This window comes from Python bivittatus, unplaced genomic scaffold, assembly GCF_059951505.1.
Source record: "Python bivittatus isolate LINGU-HERP-01145 unplaced genomic scaffold, Pbiv_v1 ctg000480_np1212, whole genome shotgun sequence".
Taxonomy (NCBI): domain Eukaryota; kingdom Metazoa; phylum Chordata; class Lepidosauria; order Squamata; family Pythonidae; genus Python; species Python bivittatus.
In genome coordinates, this window is record NW_028277075.1 from 67,145,102 (window position 1) to 67,166,811 (window position 21,710).

General features: G+C 44.3%; 1 protein-coding gene across 1 annotated transcript in view; it reads right to left on the minus strand.

Moving 5' to 3' along the window:
* Positions 1-381: 381 nt before the first annotated feature.
* Positions 382-21,710, minus strand: part of B4GALNT4 (beta-1,4-N-acetyl-galactosaminyltransferase 4) — a 181,683-nt gene continuing 160,354 nt past the window's right edge. The window contains exons 10-20 of the mRNA XM_088146137.1: positions 20,634-20,777; positions 19,953-20,062; positions 19,305-19,405; positions 17,554-17,636; positions 14,212-15,487; positions 13,598-13,911; positions 11,627-11,780; positions 9,750-9,822; positions 9,510-9,663; positions 5,743-5,869; positions 382-1,973 (exon numbers count right to left, since the gene is read on the minus strand). Coding sequence (XP_088002263.1) covers positions 1,859-1,973; positions 5,743-5,869; positions 9,510-9,663; positions 9,750-9,822; positions 11,627-11,780; positions 13,598-13,911; positions 14,212-15,487; positions 17,554-17,636; positions 19,305-19,405; positions 19,953-20,062; positions 20,634-20,777 — 2,651 coding nt within the window. The 3' untranslated portion in view covers positions 382-1,858. The remainder of the gene's footprint in view (positions 1,974-5,742; positions 5,870-9,509; positions 9,664-9,749; positions 9,823-11,626; positions 11,781-13,597; positions 13,912-14,211; positions 15,488-17,553; positions 17,637-19,304; positions 19,406-19,952; positions 20,063-20,633; positions 20,778-21,710) is intronic.

Consider the following 21,710-nt stretch of genomic DNA (forward strand, 5'->3'; position numbering starts at 1 on the left):
GGAGGGATTTTAGTCCCAACCCTTGGGGCTGTATGGGCCAAAGATTAATCCCAGGGCTGATTGAGTTTACTGTTGTCATGATATGCTCACCTGACCCAGTTAAGAATGTTATGAAAATAGGACTAATGAGACTTATTCCTGACCCTATGAGAATAGGGCTGCAGCTGGTTGGGTGCAACAGCACCTGGGAGAGGGTGAAATCCTTCTGGTGATTTGTGTGAGGCAACTGTGGAGCCTGCCAGACAAGTCCCATCAACACTGCATGTCTTGTCTGGATCTCTGCAGGAAGAAAACTCTGCATCCTGCTAGTACCATGACATCAAATGCATTTACAAAACAGAAGCCTGAGAAAATCAGAACCAAGACATTTATTTTATTTTTTTAATAACAATATCCATTAAAAAAAATCAGACATAACTTTCTGAAAACAGCTTTCTACCTCATAATTTCACAGAAATTATCTTGGAAATATTGTTTTGCCCTTCTCTCCATTCCTGTTTTGATACTCCCACCACAGCAGACCAAAGATGAAACCGGAGAGTAATGAAACCTCATTCACCTTCCATACTTGATGCATTTGTATATAAAGAGAGAAGATTGCTCCAAAAATAGTAATTGTGGGGGGCGGGGGGGAACATGGTCAGACGCCTCCTACCAAGTCCATTCATTCAGCCCCTACTCTGCATTCTTAGGTTCTGTCTCTCTCAAATAAAAGGATGTGGGTTTTTTTTATTGTGTTGGGTGCTCCATTAACATGGCACTGAGTGGGGAAATATGGGCAGTGACTCCTATTGTAAGCCCATCACAACCCAGAATTCCTATGTTCCCAGGATTTCTGTTTAACCTTTGCTTCTCTGCTAACATTTATACTAAACATATTCTGTCTCTCATGCTTGTAGGCAGCCAGTCTTGCTCCATACCAAGCAACAGATGAAGAAAGAAAAATAAAGAGGATGCAACTATGTTGTGAAAGAAGAGGGAATCAGCTACTCTTTCTGCTTCCCATTCCTTTGCCAATTCCACATCCTCTATATCTTTCTAACTGGAAGGTATCCTCCTGCTGGGAGTCTGTTGGGTGTCTCCCAGTGGAGGAAAAGTGCAAGGGAATGCATTTGCTCCACCTCCTCCCCAGGATCGGGGGTGGCTATTTATAATTCTATTGTATGCGTGAGGCACAGTGTAACTGTGGGGCTGGAGCAGCAAAAGCAGCAGAGCTAGCAGGGAACAAAACCCCCAAATTGGACCAGAAAGACTGGAACACCTCTCCCCTGATGCAAGTCTTTTCATGTCCCTTTGAAATCCTTTCAATTCTCTTCAGGTTCTCCTATTGGCATGAAAGTGTGCCGTGGCCTAGACACATCAAGCACGAACAGTTTGTGATCTATTGAAGATTTCCCCCTTCCCTGCTCACTCTAGGAGTTAAAACAAGGGCAAATAAGCCACAGAACAGTCATAAACTTTTCCTGGCAGTTACATGAGCTTTGAGAAGCTGCACCAGCTCGTTCCTGGTTGGCAGTAATACTGGTGGGCTTACCTCACTCTCCTATTAGCAGTAATCTTTGCCTTTCAGCACTACTGAGTTAATAAATGTAATTGCTGACTAAGAAATTAGACCCCTTAAGAAAAGTCACAAAAAATCCCAAAGTAAACATGGTTTGCTTTAAATAGTAGTTCTGTAGAAAACCTCCACTCCAAGTGTTCTTGGTCAGGCCTCTGACAGATGCTGCACCCAGAAGCCCACCGGTAGCAGTAGAAAAACTGTGCTGGGTCATACTGTGGGGCCAAGGTGGCTGCTGCTTCCTTGTCCCTGCTTAAAAAAGACCAGGAGTAGGGGTCCAGCTGATGGCAGAGCTGGTGCTTAGTCTTTGGGTGTCTTCTTGCTGCGTGAATTCCACATGCCACGTTTGGAATGGTAGTAATGGTAAAAGTTCCTGAGTCGCAAACGTTCTACTTCTAACCCACTTTGAAGCACCCTAGAAACAATGGGAGTAAATCAGGCAATGGAAGGGGAGAGAGAAAGAGGAGACAGAAAGATCATGAGTTGGGTTCTCCAACTAAACATCTGCTACAGACTCAGAACTCTTTCATACATGACATGAATAACCATGTATGAATTAGCTAGGATGATGTGGAGCTAGTTCAGAAGCTGCATCTGGTGCAGAACGCAGTTCCCAGACTGTGAAGTGGAATAGCCAGGGCTACAATGTCTGGGCTGCAAAAATCTGGATGACCACTTAGCTGCTGTGTAGTGATCATCCAGATGTTTGTAGCCCAGATATGGTAGCCCTAGGGATATTAATTGCACCAGTCCTTAAACTATTAATAATACTATTAATAAGCACCAGTCCTTAAACTATTACTGCCTGTGTCTGACTGGGCCTTATTCAGTATGATGACATTTGTTTGTTAAGCCCTAATTGGTTTACAACCCAAATACCTGAAAAAGTGCCTCTTCTAATATCAGTGGACCCATATGTTAAATATGGCCAGCAAGATCCTGTATGTGGCCCTACATACAGATATTTCCCATAGTATGTGACTCAGAACAAAGTCTTCTCAAGCACTCTCCCTACAGAGGAACAGTTGGCAGCTTGTAATATGTTTATTCACTTGTGTGGTACATACTGCCCCAGGCCCAAAATATTATTAAATAAATTACAAATCTGTTGATGTGGATTGGTGTATTGGTGCATCTAGCTGCATGGAAGTTAAAATGTTAAACTCTTATCATTTTTCCAACTTTTATTGTACATTGTACATTCAACAGGCAATTTATCAAAACTGCCCCGTACTTTAAGAAGACTCCACTAAGGACAGGATTACATTTAGAAGTAAACAGAAATGATGGGTACATCAAATCAAACAGCTAAGGCTATAATCCTCTGCAGTCTTATGCAGAAGAAAGTGTTATTAAATTCTATGGGATTAATTTCCAAGTAAACATGCCCAGTCAATGTGAGCAAACCTGTTGCCCTGCATAGCATTTTGGGCGGTACCCTCGCTGGTGGTTCTGGGATTCTGGAACTCCTTTTTTCAAGATCTGACAAAGTATGAACTCAGACCATTTCCAGCAGGCAAAACAGAACTGTTTGATCTGCCTAGGGACACGCAGGAGTCTGTGGTTAGTTGAACATCTGACTTACACATTGTGTATATTGTGACTGTGTATTGCCTCTACTTCAAAGGGACTAGATTCCTCCATCCTCTGACCCCAATAATTTATTTTCAAAATGGAAGATTGTCTTTGATTCACTGAGAATACAGTAAAAGAAACAGTAACCTTACTGTGGGAGAGAATGTATGTGGTAGGAGAAATACTATATACATGGATTGGACACAGACGGCAAAAATAATCCAATCCTGGTTGGACTTAGGCTGCTTCCAGGTGGCCGCATTTTCAGGTGTTGAGAGCACACTAACATACCGAATAAATACAGCCTGTATTACCCCTTGCAAGTCTGTGCTCAGGCAATGGTTGTCTTTGTAAGTAGCATAATATTAGAAGAGCAAAGTTCATGTAAGATCAGGGCTCTTCCATGAATACAAAAATTGCAACCAGCAGTTCATAGAACGAAAGGAGGCAAATTAAGGTCCAAGGATCAAATGTACATTATAAACATTGAATAAGCACTGATAAACATGAACAGACCACTCATGGGAATGGTTAATTGAAGGTTAGGTAGTTGTTAGGTTAACCATTAGCAAACAGCTCCTAAGAGTCAGCATGGTGTAGTGGTTAAGATGCTGGATGAGGTGTTGGATAGGAGACCAGATGATTTTGCTCCAGTCACTCTCTCTTTTGCCCAACCTCTAGAGGTTGTATAGTTGTGGGGAAAAACAAGAGAAGGGTATGTTATGTATGGTGCCTTGAGCTCCTGAATGAAAGGTGGGTTAGAAATAAAATAATGTGGTGGTTATTTAAAAATATTTGGGCTGGTCCCTATTGGTCCAACAAGCCTTGGAGAAGGACCCTAGAATGTGCCAAAATCCAAACTAGTTATTGTGGCACAATGATACCTTTTTCTTCCCCATCCTGTTTCCAAGCTGAACCAGCTGTAAAGAACGTAGTTATGTGGAGAAGTCCTGAAAGGATTCCCTTTTTCTTTTTCAGTCTGTCTGTAGTACAGAGCAACTTTCCTGGGTCAGCTCTACTGGGCAAAGAAACTCCAATTCAGAATGTGGCAGCTAAAATAGTCATAATGGCTAAGTATTTGGAACAATTAAATACAAATTCAGTATCTGTTACCCTGACTACATATTTGCTTGGAAGCTTAATTTAAACTGTTGATCCTGGCTGTTAAAGCCTAAAAGTCACTTGCTGAGATAAGCGGCCATACAAATTGAATGAATGAATGAATGAATGAATGAATGAATGAATGAATGAATGAATGAATGATTTAGGACTTTGTTGTCTATGGCTGTATAAAACTGTCTGAACTTTAGGATCTATTTACTATGGCCAAGTTCATTAATCCACTGATAAAACATATTGGATTGGCAGATTAGGTAGGGCTTTTCCTACAGTGTCTCCTCCCTGGAAATGTGTTTGATCTCACCTGCTGAGATTTTAAAGAGAAATGTTAAACCATTTTTACTAATTGCTGGAATTAACTGTTTCCTCTTCAGTCTGGGTATTAGGAGCTGCGTGGAGACAATGTTCCATATGATGATGAAGATGCATCATTCTAAGACTGAAGCAGGAAAGATTCAGGAATTGTAGAAACAATACTCAGTTGAGTCCTGGAATGCTGTAAAATGGGAAATGGAAGCTAACTGATCCATTTGGTACCGAAATCAGAAATCTCCGGGAGGTCTTGGTATGCCATCATGAACTGTTTCTTTGCTAGTCTGGAAATCCCTCCCGCCTGGCCCTTAGGATTTTGATCCCTGTAATGGCAAAAAAGGGGCATTCTGGGAGCAAGGGTACATCCCACTGTAGGTATAGAAGAAAAGTATGCCAGTCTGCAAGGACCCTGAATTGAGCAGTTCCTGTAGTCTGAATTCTCTTTGAATTGGTCTTATTGTCCTGGTCACTCTGCTGACTAGCAGCACATAAATAAAAGGGGGGGGGGGGGAAAGATAAATACTTGGCCCTTTGGCTGAAGCAATGACAGGAAAATGTCCAATATCCCAAGCCCAAGAGAAAATAGGTAAAAAATAAGTTCAAAGACATGCTTGGCAAAGCCTGAGAAGACTGGCTTCCCCTTTATTAAGCAAGGGTTAAAAAATTAAGGGAGGGTGTAGCACTCTGGTTCTCGATGAGAGGGAAAATGGTGTCTATGTCACTTGAAAAGGAGATCTTCAAACAGGCTAATAGCCTAAGGGCATTTTTGCACAGGCTCCAATCACATTTTAGATATTGCATGCAAGCCCAGGTCTTCTTAAAGCCAGTTTCACAACCTCCAGCCCACATATAATAGATGCAGACAGCACAGACTTGCTGGGAGAGGGGATGGGTGGTGGCGGCGGCAGCGGGGAGATGCACTTTAGTTTGCCCTTACCTGTTAAAAAAATACAGCTCACTGTGTCTTTGGGACAGCAGAAGTGGAAAGCATTACCTGCAAAGAATTTAACGATCCTGCAGATGCAGCAGCAAAGGTGTACAGAGACATCAGTACACACCTCTCCGTCCAAAATTCCCAGTTATTTACTCAGGTAAAATAATCTGCTTTTTCTTGTGACCGATAGAATTCCAACATCTCCCTCTTGGGTCAGAAGGGACTTTGTAAAGAGCAGCCTCACCTGTCCAAGAGCTCCCAGTCTTCCCCACCCCAGCGGTCCCGGAATTCTTCTGTGTTCATCCCCCCAATACGATCAAAGTCAGACTTATAGATCCCAAAGAGGCCAAAGCCGTTCACTTCCCAGTAGCCTGAGAAAAGATAAGCCAAGAATTCTTTCTTCAGATTTGATATGGAAAGCACAGCTAAGCATCAAAAGCTGAACGGTCCTGTTTAGACCATAGAAATGCGTCCCATATTGGCAGCAAACAACATTCTCACGCAGATAGAAAACAGATGAGGAGGTAACCTTTACTGAGCCAATTTAGGGTAGGGAAAGAGTATGCCAGCTTTACAAGTGCCCAGAATGTCCCATTAAACTGTACCTTCTCTCAGATCACATCAGTTTCCAACCAGTATACCTATACAATTGGGCTCCATAAGGAATGTTCTCACTCTCTTGTGGGCATATTAATGAACAAAATGCTGGAAGGGTATGCAAGTATGTACTTTCTCATTCAAAATAATTTTCTAATTAGTCTATGCAGGACATATATTGATAGATGAGGAATTAGGAGGAACTGGTTATGGGAACAGAAGATAAACACCCTCAAGTTGAGCTTGACTCTGATGATACAAGGACACAGCCATGCAGTCTTCCTGATAATGGTATAAAGTGGGCTTCCTTTTGCATTCTTCTGGGATCTTTGTTTGTTTGTTTATATAATAGTTTATGTGTCTCCCATTCCTAACACTCTAGTTGGCTCACAATGAGATAAAAACCATAGACATCCATGAAACAAAACACTTAATTCAACAACAAGAAAACCCATCACAAAGCTAAACAACATAATAGCTCCAACTCAGTTGCATCTTCTCATCCAAAGTCTATTGGAAAAATATACAGTGGAACCTCGGTTTACGAACTTAATTCGTTCTGTGACTCTAGTCGCAACCCGAATTGGTCGCAACCCGAAGCAAATTTTCCCATAAGGTTCAATGTAATTACCGTTAATCCGTTCTGGCGTGGAGGACAGGGAGGCGGCTATTGCTTGGAGGGAGAGTCCCCCTCCCTACAACCACGTGTCAGGGGCGGAAAAAAGGCCGCGGACCACGTGTCAGGGGCGGAAAATGGCCGCGGACCACGTGTCAGGGGCGGAAAATGGCCGCGGACCACGTGTCAGGGGCGGAAAATGGCCACGGACCACGTGTCAGGGGCGGAAAAATGGCCGTGGACCACGTGTCAGGGGCGGAAAAATGGCCGCGGACCACGTGTCAGGGGCGGAAAAATGGCCGCGGACCGTGTCACGGGAGGGAAAATGGCCACGTATCCTGTTCGTACCCTGAGGCGGAGTTTGCAAACCGAGGTAAATTTTTGCGGCCAGAGCTGGTCGTAACCCGAAAAATTCGTTAACAGAGGCTTCGTAACCCGAGGTACCACGGTAGTCTTGATTGCTTTCTGAAGGATGATTGCTTTTCATCGTTGCCTTGTGGGGGGTAACTCTTCCAAAGTGAGGGGGCTACCACGGGGGAGGCTCATTTCCTGGTTCTCTCCTCATGAGGAAGAGGTTCTCAGCCTGCCCTCCTGGCTTGTACAAAGTGGGAAGGTAAGCTCTACCTCAGACAGATGGTCCCAGTGATGATGAGGATCTAAGCCACAAAAGATTTTACAGGCAATAACTAACACCCTGAATTGTATGTAGTAGCCTACTGGCAACCAGTGCAGCTCCTAAAAATGGGTGCATTTGTTTTTCTTTCGTGCCTTCAAGTCTGTTTTGACTCTTGGCGGCTGCCTGGACAAGTCCATGAAGTTTTCTTGGCAGCATTGTTCAGAAATGGTTGCTATTGCCTTCGTCCTAGGACTGAGAGAGAGTGACTGGCCCACTCATTCCAGAGTGCAGGGCGTGGAATAATGGGCTGAAGTTACCACAAGGCAGATTCTGACTGAATGCTAGAAAAAAGCCTTCCTAACAGTAAGCAGGGTGGGTCAGTGGGCGCAATTATGCAGAGAGGTGGTGGGCTCCCCTTCACTGCCATCTGTCTGGGATGCTCTCATCTGGATTCCTGCACTCAGCAGGGGGCTGGACTGAAAGGCCCAAAGGGCTTCTCCCAACTCCATAACTCTGTAGTTGTCCTTGTCTCTTTCCTCGCACCCAGAAGAAGCACAACTAAATTAGACAAAACAAGTAATTGCAGCCTAACTTTATTCTTTTTCTGGGATGCACTTTTATTTCACTCTGCTGGTGCAGTTTTGCTTTTGTGTTTCTATGATTGGTAATAAACAGCTTTGAGCAATTGGAAAATCACCTGTAAATATTTTAGTCAATTGATCAATCCATATAAATGGCAAAATCTAATTTTATTTAGCATGCAATTTTGACCTTCTCCAAGGATAAAATGTCCATAAGCCTAATGTATTCATTTTATTTATATATCAAAATTATGTCAGTGCTACTTTCATTACAATGAACCTGAAAGAGGCTTGTTAGTCAATTTTTTGCAATGAGAAAGGAAAACTTTCCCATTCTCTGCCCCCTGTTCCCCTGTTGATATTGTCCATACTGAACAGTAGTAGGAGAGAGTATATTTGTAGCCAAAATCTACATTATCACTTTTGCTGGCTAGAGATAAAATACCTCTATTAAAGCATTATACAAGTGACCTTATAAAAATAAACCCTGGGGGGAAAAATATAAAGCAGGGGAGATCCCACCACATGAAATAGAGACTTTATTGGAACTTCTTTCCCCTGGATGCTTGTCTAAAAGTCAGGGAAATTCCACTTCTGCTCCATGATGGAAAATAATATAGGAAATGGGGGAAGAAATTGGCTTAAGAACAATTGTACTCAAACTACGTCAGAGACAGGGAATTTATAACCTTCCAGGTTTGCTGAACTACAACTCCCAGCAGTCCTAGTCAGCATGGTCAAAAGGGAGGGATGCTGGGAATAAGAATTTAGTGACATCTGGCACAGGATTCTTGCCACTGGTCTAACTCTTTCCCATGCTGTCTTCCTTGCAAAGACAGTGCCCTTGGAGAAGAAGTCATCTACCTCCACTTCATATTTCCAAGAGTAGTTACAACTGAAACAGATTTTAGGAGATGAATATTGGGCAAAAAGGAGTGCTTACTGCACAAAGCTCAGATGATCCTGAAGACTTTAGAGAATAGGCATATGGCCCAATTTATACAATAATAAGTAATTAATAGCAACAGTACTGTACATGTTAAAAAAAGTGTACACTTCCTCTCATCCCTATTGCTTTCCACTAAAACATCCACACATGTGCTGACTGCTTTCATTGAGCAGCCTCACTTGGCAGTGTTATCATTTAGTGCTTTCGATGTCAAAATCACTTAGGGCCTCATGCAGTAGCCCAGATTCCTAGGTCTGTGCCTGAATAGGCTGCACCAGTCCCCAGGCAATGGTTCCCCTTTCGCTGCTGGACTGTGGAGACACAAGGGCTTTGTGGCAGGAGTCCTGCCAAGCCTGAGCTGAACTTTATCAAGCAGAGCTTCCTAGAATATCCCTGAAGTTGCCCACATATGGTTTCTGCTGTCATGTCACAGCAGTGAGGATTACTGAGCCGCCCTATCTGTGGAAGAGAACCAAACAAAGTTTTCATAAGGGCTGGAGGCATCCTGGAAGAACTAGATGGGGACCAGGGTTCAGCTGCTGTAGTAGCAAGCTTCTGGTTTCACCCACTTCAGGAGTACAATGCCACCTTAGCTGTGTGAATTAAACCAAGTGGTCCCACTGATGTTCCCCCAGCAGTGGCGGTGCCTTACCGTTGGGTTCTTGTGGAGAGCTCCCACAGCCCAGCCTCATGACAATGGGCGCATAGGCCAGCTTCCCCTCCACACAGTGTTTCCGGATGCTGTCCAGAATGTTGAGGGGGAAGTGGATGTGCAGGTCACAGAGGAATACGATACTGCTGCCATCCTGAGGGATGAAAGAGCATCACAGGCAGGCCATGAGTGACATTCAGCACCTCCAGGAAGAGCCATCCCCTTCTCCTTGGGCCTCACCTCTATGGCATCCACTCCAGCCTGTAGTCCTGCCGAGCGCTCAAAGTTCCCTGTACGTTTCAAATATTGGTACCTGTAAAGGAAATAACACCTCAGTAGCAGATGGCAGGAAATAAAAGCACAGAGATAGAGGAGCCACTGGGAAGTACAGTCTGTTCAGTAAAATGGCTCCAAATACCAGAAGTTTCCCAGTATTACATTATGTGACAGTTAAGGCAGAGAACAGGCAAGAAAGTAGAGAATTTTAACTCTTAACTCTTTAGCTTTTCAATCAAATGTAAATAAATTCATATACTACCAAAAAAAAAGTTAAACCAGTTAAAAAGTTCACCAGTTACTTTTTAATCAGTTAACTCTTCACTTATTTTTAGAAGGAAACTTCATCATCAACATTTTCTTGTTCATTGTCTTTTCCAGAACTGTAATTGAAACAAAGAGACCTAAAAACAAATGAACAATCAGACTGTTCTTTAACTTGCAGCCTGACAATTCAGATGAGCTCTCACTGATTAACTCAGGTTGCATGGTTAACAGAGCATAAACCCTATTTAATTCAGTGGAATTACTTCCATGTTCACATCCACAGGATCTTGCTGCAGAGTTTTAAGTCAATCACAGGGCTATTCCCTCAACTCTTCTGGCTTTTCATTATAGCTGTTCATTATCACTTTCCTCTTCCCTCCTTTTTTTCCTTTTGGCTTGTGGATTTTAGACCGTCAACACGAGGACAAGGAGCCTCTTACAGTGCAGTGAGTGGGCAAGAATGAAGTAAGGGGCAGAGTCATCTTCTCTACTTCTCTGCTCTTTTCTTTCAACCCCCTAAAACTAATTGACCCTTAAGTTGACACACTCTCAAGTGGACACACCTAGAAGATCAAACCTGGGCAGTAGCTAACGTTTTGTGCCGGCTGGGTCTTTTGATCATGCCCAAGCTGGGCTATAAAATTACAGTCATGGCTGTCTCTTCTTTTTCCCTTACTCTGTATTAATCCTGGGGACAGACTCCATATAATATTGGTGCCTTCAAGCTGCTTGTTCTTTAATTGCTTATATCTGGTAGCCCTTTTAGTGTCTACGGGTTCTAGAGTGACTTGGTTTCCTTCACTTATATCTCCATATTGGCTGTTGGAATAATTACATCAATAACCTTTAGTCAAAATAGAACTAGTTGTTTATTGATACACTGATTGTTTTGGGCTTCCTTTTCAATGAATGGAACTTCATTGAAGTTGGTTTGGGAGTCTTTTTGGCTGAAGAATGAATAAAATGTGGCATGCAATTACTCACTTATGGTAAATTCCACTGTTTTCAGTGAGGTTCACTTCCTAGTACATATGATTATGGCTGTAGCTTTAACCTAATAATAAAACTGATTAAAACTGCAGCCCTAGGAATGCTATCTGCATATTAATTCATCACCCTGATATTTACAATAGTTAATATAGCAAGGAAATCATCCAGATTTAATAGAGCAATGGCATTAACCAGGTACATCATACACACACAACTCCGATCTCTGTATAACCGTCCTGTTGTTGGCATCTCTTTTTTGTATGCACAAGCACTGGGACATTTCTGCTGTTGTTACCCTTTGCTGCTGAAGCCTCATTCTCCTACACAGCTGAAGAAAACAGGCTATTTGCACATGGTTGCACATGGTTGCAAGCTGAGAGAGGAAATTGAGCAGATTTGATCAAAACAGCCTTAGTCCTGTTCCTAAATTATCTCCCTGAACCTACTGTATGTTGCAAAGAAATGTACTGGGAAGCATTCACAGTCATTAAAAAAGGCTTGGAAGTTTTAAGATTTAACGGTGTGGACATAGGGAGACCCATCAGAGGAAATGGTTCTGGAGGTTTCATCACTGCTTGGGATACCTGGGCAGGTGAGCTTCCTGAAGGGCTTTCTCCACATCCATGTCATCGCTATCGAAATCCACCAAGATGATATTGAAGTTGGCATCCTTGGTGTTCAGATACAGGCTGGCCATATCTGAGATAAACTGCTGTACCCAGCGTGCTTGGTTCTTCACTGCAAGATATGAACAGGGATCTTTGTCATTCTAACACGTACCCAGTACAGCAGTGTTGTCCAAACTTGGCCCCTTTAAGATGAGTGGACTTCAACTCCCAGAATTCCCCAGCCAGCCATGCTGGCTGGGGAATTCTGGGAGTTGAAGTCCACTCATCTTAAAGGGGCCAAGTTTGGACAACACTGCAGTACAATGTTCATGGGGCAACATTCCCCTGATTAAAGGCTTCAGTTATCCTTATGGACACACAATAGCAGGGGCACATGGACCGTTCTCAGCATATGTTTCAAACATGACTTCAAAAGACTTCAGAAGTTTTTAGCCTATAGAAATTCACTATCTGAGCATTTCATTCTTCTAGTAGCAGAATGAAATAATTAGACAGCGAGGAGATGCCAATATATAGCTAAGCACCAATATACAGTGGTACCTCGGGATATGAACTTAATGCGTTCCATGACTCTGGGCGTATCCCGAGTTGGTCGTAACCCGACGCAAATTTCCCCATAGGATTCAATGTAAATCCGGTTAATCTGTTCCGCCCTCCGAATTTGGTCGCACCCCGAAGCAAATTTCCCCATAAGGTTCAATGTAATTACCGTTAATCCATTCTGGCATCCACGGACCACGCGTCAGGGGCGGGAGAATGGCCGGGCGCCACGCGGCGCGGTGGGAAAAAGGCTGGGTGTGGCGTGGCGCAGCGCAGCGCGGCGCGAGAATGGCCGGGTGCGGCGTGGCGCAGTGGGAGAACGGACAGGCGCGGTGCGGCGCGGTGTGGCGCGGCGCGGTGGGAAAAAGGCCAGGCGCTGCGCGGTGCGGCGGGAGAAAGGCCGGGTGCGGCGCGGCGCAGTGCGGCGGGAGAACGGCCGGGCATGGCATGGTGCAAGAACGGCTGGGCGTGGCGCGGTGCGGCGCAGCGGGAGAACGGCCGGGCGTGGTGCGGCGCGGTGGGAGAACGGCTGGGCGCGGCGCAGCGGGAGAACGGCCGCGGACCACGTGTCAGGGGCGGAAAAAGGCCGCGGACCACATGTCAGGGCGGAAAAATGACCGTACCCCGAGGCAGAGTTCGCACATCGAGGTAAATTTTTGCGGCCGGAGCTGGTCGTAACCTGAAAAGGTAGTTAGTAGAGGCGTTCGTATCCCGAGGTACCACTGTAATTGCCTTATCACCTACTGATCAGTGAATCTTTGCTTTTCTCATTATAGAATATGGGATTTGCCAAAGCAAACAGCAACACATAATTTAAGATCAGGGATACGGTATTCTTTCTTTGCTGTTCTTTTTTTCATGGTGCATACAGCTGAGCTTGGGAGGGACAGATCTTAGTCATTTTATCCTTCCCACATTTCCTTCCCAAATGGGGCATAGACAGACTTTCCTCCCATAATTTCTCTCATTTCATGTCAACAAGGTCCCACAGGAACAACAATGAGGAAGAAGCAAATTCATCACTTGGATAACATAAGAATTGAGCCAAAAATCTCAAGCATGGCTGTTTCTTTGCCTGATTCATTTTTAAAAAATAAAGACAATATGAAAGAAGAAATATGCCCATGCTAAATACATTCACCCCAATTTTTCTATAGGTTGATATATTGATAAAAAACAACCTGAAAAATTCATTTATCCAGAGGTGAGAGTAGGATAAAAAGAATGTGTGTGTGTTCCAGGAGAGGTTTTTTTTCCAAACTACTTTCAACCTAAACCCAACTATAGTTGGTCTCCAGCCTTGGTTTGCCCTCTGCCTCACATGTCATGCCATTTCTGCTGGGGAAAGCAGCCTTTCATTCCTGGGATACTGGGGCAATCTCTTACCTGGCACGACAAAATGCACCATAACATCATGCCTCCAGCTGAGCCGCAAAGGCCGGCACAGGATGGGTTTTCCATACAAAAGACTCCAGGCACTAGGTGGTGGCTGAGATTCAGTGGACACAGTTGCAGGCCCTTCAGGGTTGACTTCAGTGCTGTCCTCTGACTTGCCCTGGTGGAGCAGGACATAGATGTACTCTGAGAGCCGGACTGTTCTCTGACCCCTCTCCATCAACTCTAGCTCCATCAGATAGCGGTTGCCACGGGCTGTGTCTCGCCGCTTCTCAACATTAATGATCCGCAAGAGAGTGTAGATGCTGGGGGTGGGAGGACAGAAAGCTGTCATATGGAATCCTGGGTCACATCAAATACTCTTCTCCAAGAAACTACCTTATATCAGCTACACATTCATTCATTTAGCATTGCTTTGTCTCCTTTATTCTGACAAGATCTTGGGCAGAAAGATCCTTCCCATGACCTGCAAGCACACAAATGTACCATTTTCCCCCAGAGTAGTATACCTAACTGCTGAATGGAAGGGTGAAGGGGGTCCTTATTCCACCCTTATCTATTCTGGTGATAATGCCTCCCTTCACATATTCCTCCTCCATTCTTACCCGCCATTCTTCTCGTTGAGTTTCTCCATATACTGAGCCACCACATCCACCACTTCACTCTCACTCAGCTGCAAATTTCCTGAAACATTGCACCTCAGATCATTCCAGTCTGAGCGTAGCAATTCAAAGTCAACAGGGCTGACACTGAACGTCCTTTGCCAATTGATGGAGTCCTCTAGCCAACTCTGCTGCAGCTCAGAATTTTCATAGCTATAATCAGACACTTCCTCTTCCACCTCTTCCTCCTGGGCCTTCTCGGGGCCCTCAAGCTCCTTCTGCTGAGATTCTGTCATTTCTGACATCTGTAGGAAAGATGTCACTTGCACACCTTCAGATAGCACCATCTCTGAGGAATTGAAATCTAACATAGTCCTTCCTGGAGGGGTGACTTCGAAGTTTTCTTTGCTGAACAGCCCTTCTGCAGGCAAGATCGAGGCACCTGGGTGCATCCGCCGCTTAATCCTGCCTTTGGGGACTTGCCTACCATAAAATTGTTCCCATTTCCGGCTGGCTCGGAGGCCTTTCCTTTTAGAAAGATCTGCTTCCCTGGTGGTATTACCTATGAGCAAAGGTGTCCTATGGGCAGAGAGAGTGTGGAGTTTGTTGGAGGGAGCAGGGTGCCCCTGAGGGATTCTGGAGTTCAGTCGCACCTTCCTTGGTGACCTAGGATAGAGGAAGACTCCAGGGAAAACATCCTTCGGTGATGGGGCCTTCTTCTTACTGGGTTGCAGCCTGGTCACATACACTTTCTCTGGAGGTTTGCTAGTCACCTTCTTGGATTGTTTCTCATCCTTAGGGGTCTGCTGCTTGGTCTTTCCAGCAAAGAAGGGCACAGAAAGGTGAGGCTGGAGGCTGAAAGAGCTGCCTCTCTTTGAAGATGACAGCAGTCCCAGATCACCTTCCTTCCTTCCCTTCTCCATATCTTGCGCCCAGTTGAGGGACCGGCCATTGATAATGACATGTTCTCCAAAGGGTGCTGCATTCTCATAGGTCTGGAAGCCCTTAGATGGAGTCAGAGGACTTAGGCTAGGCCTACTGCTTGGGCCTATGGGGATAGGCTGCCTTGTAAAGTCTCCTTCTTCATTAAACCTCTTTTGCTTCTGATGAAAGCTATAATAGTTCATGTTATTTCCATAATCCTTTGTGGCTAAGGGCCTATCTTTTCTCTTCATTCCAGGGAACACATGGGGATCCAACACACTGGGGCTCTTGACATCAGGAAAAGGGTCAGTAGGTTCAGGACTATCAGCTCCTTCCTCCTCCTCATCAAGGAAATCTAGGAAATTATTCACAAAGTAGGTCAAATCTTTGGAGTGGTGTCTATGATTGCTAGGATGACTTATAGTAGGGTAGGTGTGGTAGACAATGAGATAAAGAACAATGCTTTGAGTCAGCAGGGCCTATAAGAGGAGTCCGAGAAGGGACTGGGGAGGTAGAAAGTGGCAGATATTCAGGGTAAGCATAGGCCACTAGAAAACAAAGCCACAAACCCCTCTGTTTCCTAAATCCAGCAACTCCCATTGCTCTGATTGTAAGGCAGGGGTGGCTTTTGGGGTTTGTTGAATTCAATTTCTATGAGCCCCAGCCAGCATGCTTAATGGTGAGAGATGATGAATGAGGCTATATAGCAACTTCTGTGTGAGAGACAAGTTGCCCTTCCCTGTCCTAAGTAAGATGCTTGATGATATGATGAAAAACAATGGCCTTATGATCTTATCTATACAGTGGTACCTCAGGATACGAACTTAATGCGTTCCGTGACTCTGGGCGTATCCCGAGTTGGTCGTAACCCGACGCAAATTTCCCCATAGGGTTCAATGTAAATCCGGTTAATCTGTTCCGCCCTCCGAATTTGGTCACACCCCGAAGCAAATTTTCCCATAAGGTTCAATGTAATTACCGTTAATCCGTTCTGGCGTCTGCGGACCATGCGTCGGGGGGGGGAGAACAGCCAGGAGCGGCGCGGTGCAGCGGGAGAACGGCCAGGTGCGGCGCGGCGGAAGAACGGCCGGGCGCTGCACGAGAACGGCTGGGCGTCGCGCGGCGCAGCGGGAGAACGGCCGAGCGTGGCGCGGTGTGGCGGGAGAACGGCCGGGTGCGGCGCGGCGCGGCAGGAGAACAGCCGGGCGCCACGCGGCACAGCACGGCAGGAGAATGGCCGGGCGCCGCGGGAGAATGGCCGGGCGCCGCGCGGTGTGGCGCAGCAGAACAGCCACGGACCACGGGTCAGGGGCGGAAAAATGGCCGCGGACCACGTGTCAGGGCGGAAAAATGACTATACCCCGAGGCGGAGTTCGCACATTGAGGTAAATTTTTGCAGTCGGAGCTGGTCGTAACCCGAAGTTCGTTAGTAGAGGTGTTCGTATCCCGAGGTACCACTGTACTGCTGTTCTTCCCTGCGTATAGTCTGTTCTGGCTAACAAATTATTTGAGATCAAAAAATAAATGTGTTTACAAAATTCCTTTGTGCAAAATAAGAAAAAAATGACAGATTGTACAGTCTCCATAATTTATTTTACATGGAGAGTTTTTATTTTTTTGGGACAGAACTAGGAGTTTGAGTGATAAACCTTGGTCATCTTTGAACCAGAAGAATTAAGACAATTTTTCTCCCCATATTAATTAACAAAGCCACACACATTCTTTGAGAGGAGTCAAGGCTACATGTCACAGAGGCTGAGGGTCTAATATTCTTGCTGCTGCAAAATGGATTTAGGTTGGGAAAAGTATTGATTGCATTTTAAGGTAATCACAAAGTTGTTCTCAGCATAAACAGTGTCTGGACTGCAAAAATTATTTCCTTGATTGGGTGGGCTTTTAGAAATCTGTGGCAAAGATACAGGGAAGAGTAGAGATCAGTGAATTGTTGAAGATACAGGAAGCTCCCCACAGAACATGGCCAGGATCAACTACTTCTGTGCAAAGGCAATACTGGATGTCTTTAATAAGGCTGTTGTCTGCCCATCACTTGCTTGAGAGTGTTAGCCAGTACCATGTGCACAAAACCAAGGATGTTCATTACAGATCAGGAGAACTGATTTTCAAATCAGCTTTCTGTTACAGGAGCAGAGCTATCAACACTATCTAAAAAGAAAGTATCTGTGTAAATACATTTAGAAATCACCCCAAAACATAACTTGTCACAGATGGAAATGTATGCCCTGCAGGTGGATAGTACAACAGTATTACTGTAATACTGTAATAGTCTTGCAAGTGGATGGTCAGCAGCATTATTATTAATATTGCTGACAAGCAAGGATTCAGTAGCTGCTAATAAAATGGGTTAAAAAATGAAAGTGGCCTCTGATTGACTGGAGGAAGCTGGATCCTAGGAATACTCACTATCAGGATTCAGGAAGAGAAAGGCTCTCTGGTGTAGATCCTCCTCCTCTTCATCCATTTTCATGTACTTATAAAAGCCAAATCTGGAGGTGAAAACAATAACATTTCAGATGCAACATGCATGTGCGCGCACACACAAAACCTGTGTGGCTCAAATGTAGCTGAGGGCTTTGGCTTACATAATCCTATTTTCACAGAAGCAAATTCTAGAAGAGCATTTTAAAGACTTATAAACATTGCAAACAGAAGGTTTGGTGAGTCACAGCTTTCTTCACCGGATGTATGGAGTGGTCTGTAATACACGTGTACTCACCTAGACACTCAAGTAGTGAAGGATAGAGGCAGTTGTTGAAACTGAGTTTCAAAACATTTAGGTAGAAAAGAACACAAATTCTAATCCAGTCATGTTTGCTATAAAAACATGTTGGTGAAATATATCTGATTAGTAACAAAGCATGAGAGAGGTAAGAATCCCGTCTCAATGCCAATGTCAGAGAGCACCCATAATATAATAACTTCCCTGTACATGGTTCAGTTGTAATTAAAACAGGTTCAAGGAGCAGAAGAATGCCATGCCAAGAGCCCCCAATCCTCCACTCAGCCTTCCCCTTGGGGTTCACTCCTGTGCTACAAACATCTGCTGAAAGGGCCTTCCAGAGTATAGCCTTACATGCAGAGGATCCTTCACAAGCTGGAACCTGAACAGATTAAGTCACAGCTCATGTATAAATCATTGTAAAGACTCCTCCCTGCAGCTGTTGATAGTCAAGAAGTAGGACTCATCAGCACATGTAACTTGTCATGGACTTGCTTCTCATCCACAGGGTACTTTAATCAGTTTTTTAAATGACTGAGAAGGGTTGGAGATATTTTCTGCAGAACATCAAGATTAAGGGTAGCCATGCAAATATGGCTAAGATCAATTGGGATGTCTGGGAAGGGGAAGAGAGGCAAAAACACACTGAGTTTTGAACATCCAAAAGGATAGACGAGGAAAAACGTGTAGCTGTATGTTTGAAGTCCTATCTGTACCAGATTGCATTTTACAAGTGACTTTTTTTTAGAAAGAACATTCCATGAGGAGAGTTGCTGAGGGGCACTTCCAGAGAGCAGGGGCACTGGCAAGGGAATGCCCCACCATACAGGCCACAGAAGCACAAGGGCTGAGTCCTTTCTATTACACTTGTTAAGGCAAGGAAGGTCCGCCAGCTTAGGGCTTCATGATCTCTAAGTCCACCAGTCAACAATACCTAAAGTGGAGGTGGGGAGGGAGGAAATGGCTGTGAAAGCTGGCTAATCCAGTTTCTCTCAGAGTCAACACAGCACCACAGAACAAGTGTCAAGCCCAGGGACTGAACGGAAGGAGGTGGTCCTACCACAGACCTGTTGGGCTGATTGTAGCTGAGCGGATTCGCACCCTTGACCACACCACCTCAAGCCTCCTCCTCCATATGCCATAGATTGTCCAGATGGGAGATCTTCCATTTTCCCAGGAAAAATACTTCTTTCATGCCAGAACACCTTGGACCCAGCTTCAACATGCCTCAGCAGTAGGCTACCTACTAGATGGAACTCTGTTGCAAAGATAAGTCCTCAACAAACAGTAAGTGGGCATATTGTCAGGTGACCAGGTTGCATGGATGAGCCTTCAGCCTGCTAAAAGAGAACTTGCTTTCTTTCACCATTAGATTTTCTGCTGTTCAATCATTCCTTTGAGAACTGTTCTTTTAATGACTCTCCTTTATACTTACTTTTCTAGGTACAATGGGGACTCTCTGTAGAAGCATTTGTTCTCTGTCTCCATGTGTGTAAGCCGGGTGAAATCATTGGGATAAACAAAAGAGAGGTAGACCTGTAGGAGGGGAAAACTGGTGAGAAAAGTCACAGCAAGATATCTACGTTCTACAGAAACTAGGGAAAAGGAAGAACGGACATATGGATTATCTCATCTAGGAACAGGAGTTCTCCAAGCAAATCCTAAAATATGGTCATTATACAGGTCCATGGATATAAACCTCAACTAGGGTGAGAGAAACTGTTAAGGACTGCACATCAATGTCTGTGTTGTGATATATTTTAAATCTAGCTTTTATTTTCTTTTACTGAGAAACAAACTTCCACTCCAGGATATTGTGCCTACAGATACACAGGGACTTATTAAGAAATGTTATATATGGTTTCCAGGGTTCAGATAGCAATTACCTATCCATTCTCCTCTCTATCCCTTCCAGTCCTCTCTTCCTAGATTCCCCTTTCTCCTCTTTTCTTATTTACTAATGTTAATGCAGTTTCCATTAAAACATTGTTGATGCCGTTATTTTGCATACTAAGAAGGAATGACAAAAAGAGGAGAGATGTGGACAGGGAAAAAATGGCAACAAAGCCTGTCAGACACTTACAAATTGCAGGCCCTGATAGCGGGCAATAGGAAAGTCCTTCACCACATATGTGGGACTGTAAGCACAGGGCACCAGCACATTCTCCACATGGGATGGCTCAATCTGGGGAGCTGAGAGAAAGGCAATTAAGAAAGAAGAAATTATACCTTTCTAGATCACATGAACTTAAGTGATGACTCCCTCCAGACTGTGATCTTCTTGTCTGATTTATCCTAGGCTATGATACTTGCAGTTAACATCATGGGTTAAGTACCAGGTATTCTTCTCCTTGGCACTTTATACTTTATGAGGAGGGATTTTGCTTTCTGTGGAGAAGCACTTTATTAGGTGCATCCTTCCTTGAAGCATAAAGTGGTACAATGTACCTTCTAAACGTACTGGACCACCTTTCATTATTCCCATACTGAAGTAGTGCAACATTCTTGGTGAACATCAGGCTGGAGACATCTATCTTGCCCTTTCCAAAGATCTCAAGATTATAACACAGAAAGGTGGTCATCCTAAGTTTCACATACATAAACATTTTTTTATGAATGCCTGCTTAACCCTTTGCTGCTAACACTAATATTTCCTTAGCCTAATCCCTAAGTGCCTGCTCATATCATACTTCAGAGCACAACACTGCTTCCTAGTATCCAGCTGTGTTTCTCTTAGTCAAACTGTTTCTTCCCTCCCACTTACTGAGGAAGAAAATATCCCGAGGGTCAGGCTTCAGCATATCAGCTCCGTGCTCATCCCTTTGTGCACCCCAGAGGTAGCTGTCAGCATGGCTAGCAAGAGACTGAGGCACATGTTCTACCTCATTCATTTTCAGGCTGGTTTCATCTGAGGATAGAGGAAGAGAGGGGCAAGAAGAGAGGAGGTATGATTGGTGTGGGTAAAACTCACATACCCTTGGATGTTTGCACAGCACAGGTAGCCCACATCTTCTCACATTTGTCAGAAATAGGTACCAAGCAAGAGGCTTCTTGGAATAGATTCCTAACATTTTCACAAAGCCCACTAGCTGCAACCGACCTATTTCCGTGACTAACAATGATTAGTGGTCTCTCTTCCTCACCCAATGCTCTCTTTCTTGTTAATGTCATTTTCTGGTAGGCATTTTTGTTCTGAGAAGCTGTGAATTTTCTAGAGTCAAGTGGTTTGTGTGCATGTGCACTCGGGCGTATGTGTGTGTATACACACACACACACACACACAGAGCACATTTAATGTACCATTTGTTAGAAACTCTTAAACCAAGGACTTGATTTATAGCATACTTTCCAATGAATGTGTCAATACTGGTTTTCTTGCCTTGACCATGGCCTTTCTGTATGAATCTTTACTACTAAATCTGGTGACTTTGTTGCAGATCTTGCTTGGTATTTAGTTCCTATTTTCACCCTAATGCCCTGGCATTTTTGTTACTGCCTCCATGCCTCCTTTATGCTCATCAGTCCTTGTTCTCTGCTCTTTGCTATTCTGTGAAAGGATGTGGCCCTTTGCTATTTGTGGTTTCATTTATGCATATCCTTTTTCTCTTCTCCTTTTGAAGTGCTTTGATTTAGAATTAGGCATATGCAAAAGTTTTATTTTCCTTTGCCCCTGGGGTTGGATAGGCCTTGCGATCAATGCCCATGTATTTTCCAATAAAGGATCAATTCCAAACACAACTGGTTGTCTTTGAGGGCCACCTACGACACTTCATTCCTTCCAATCTCACTCAAGTTTCTACTTGAGGTTGAGCTTTTAGATCTACAGGGGTTTTATCAAAAT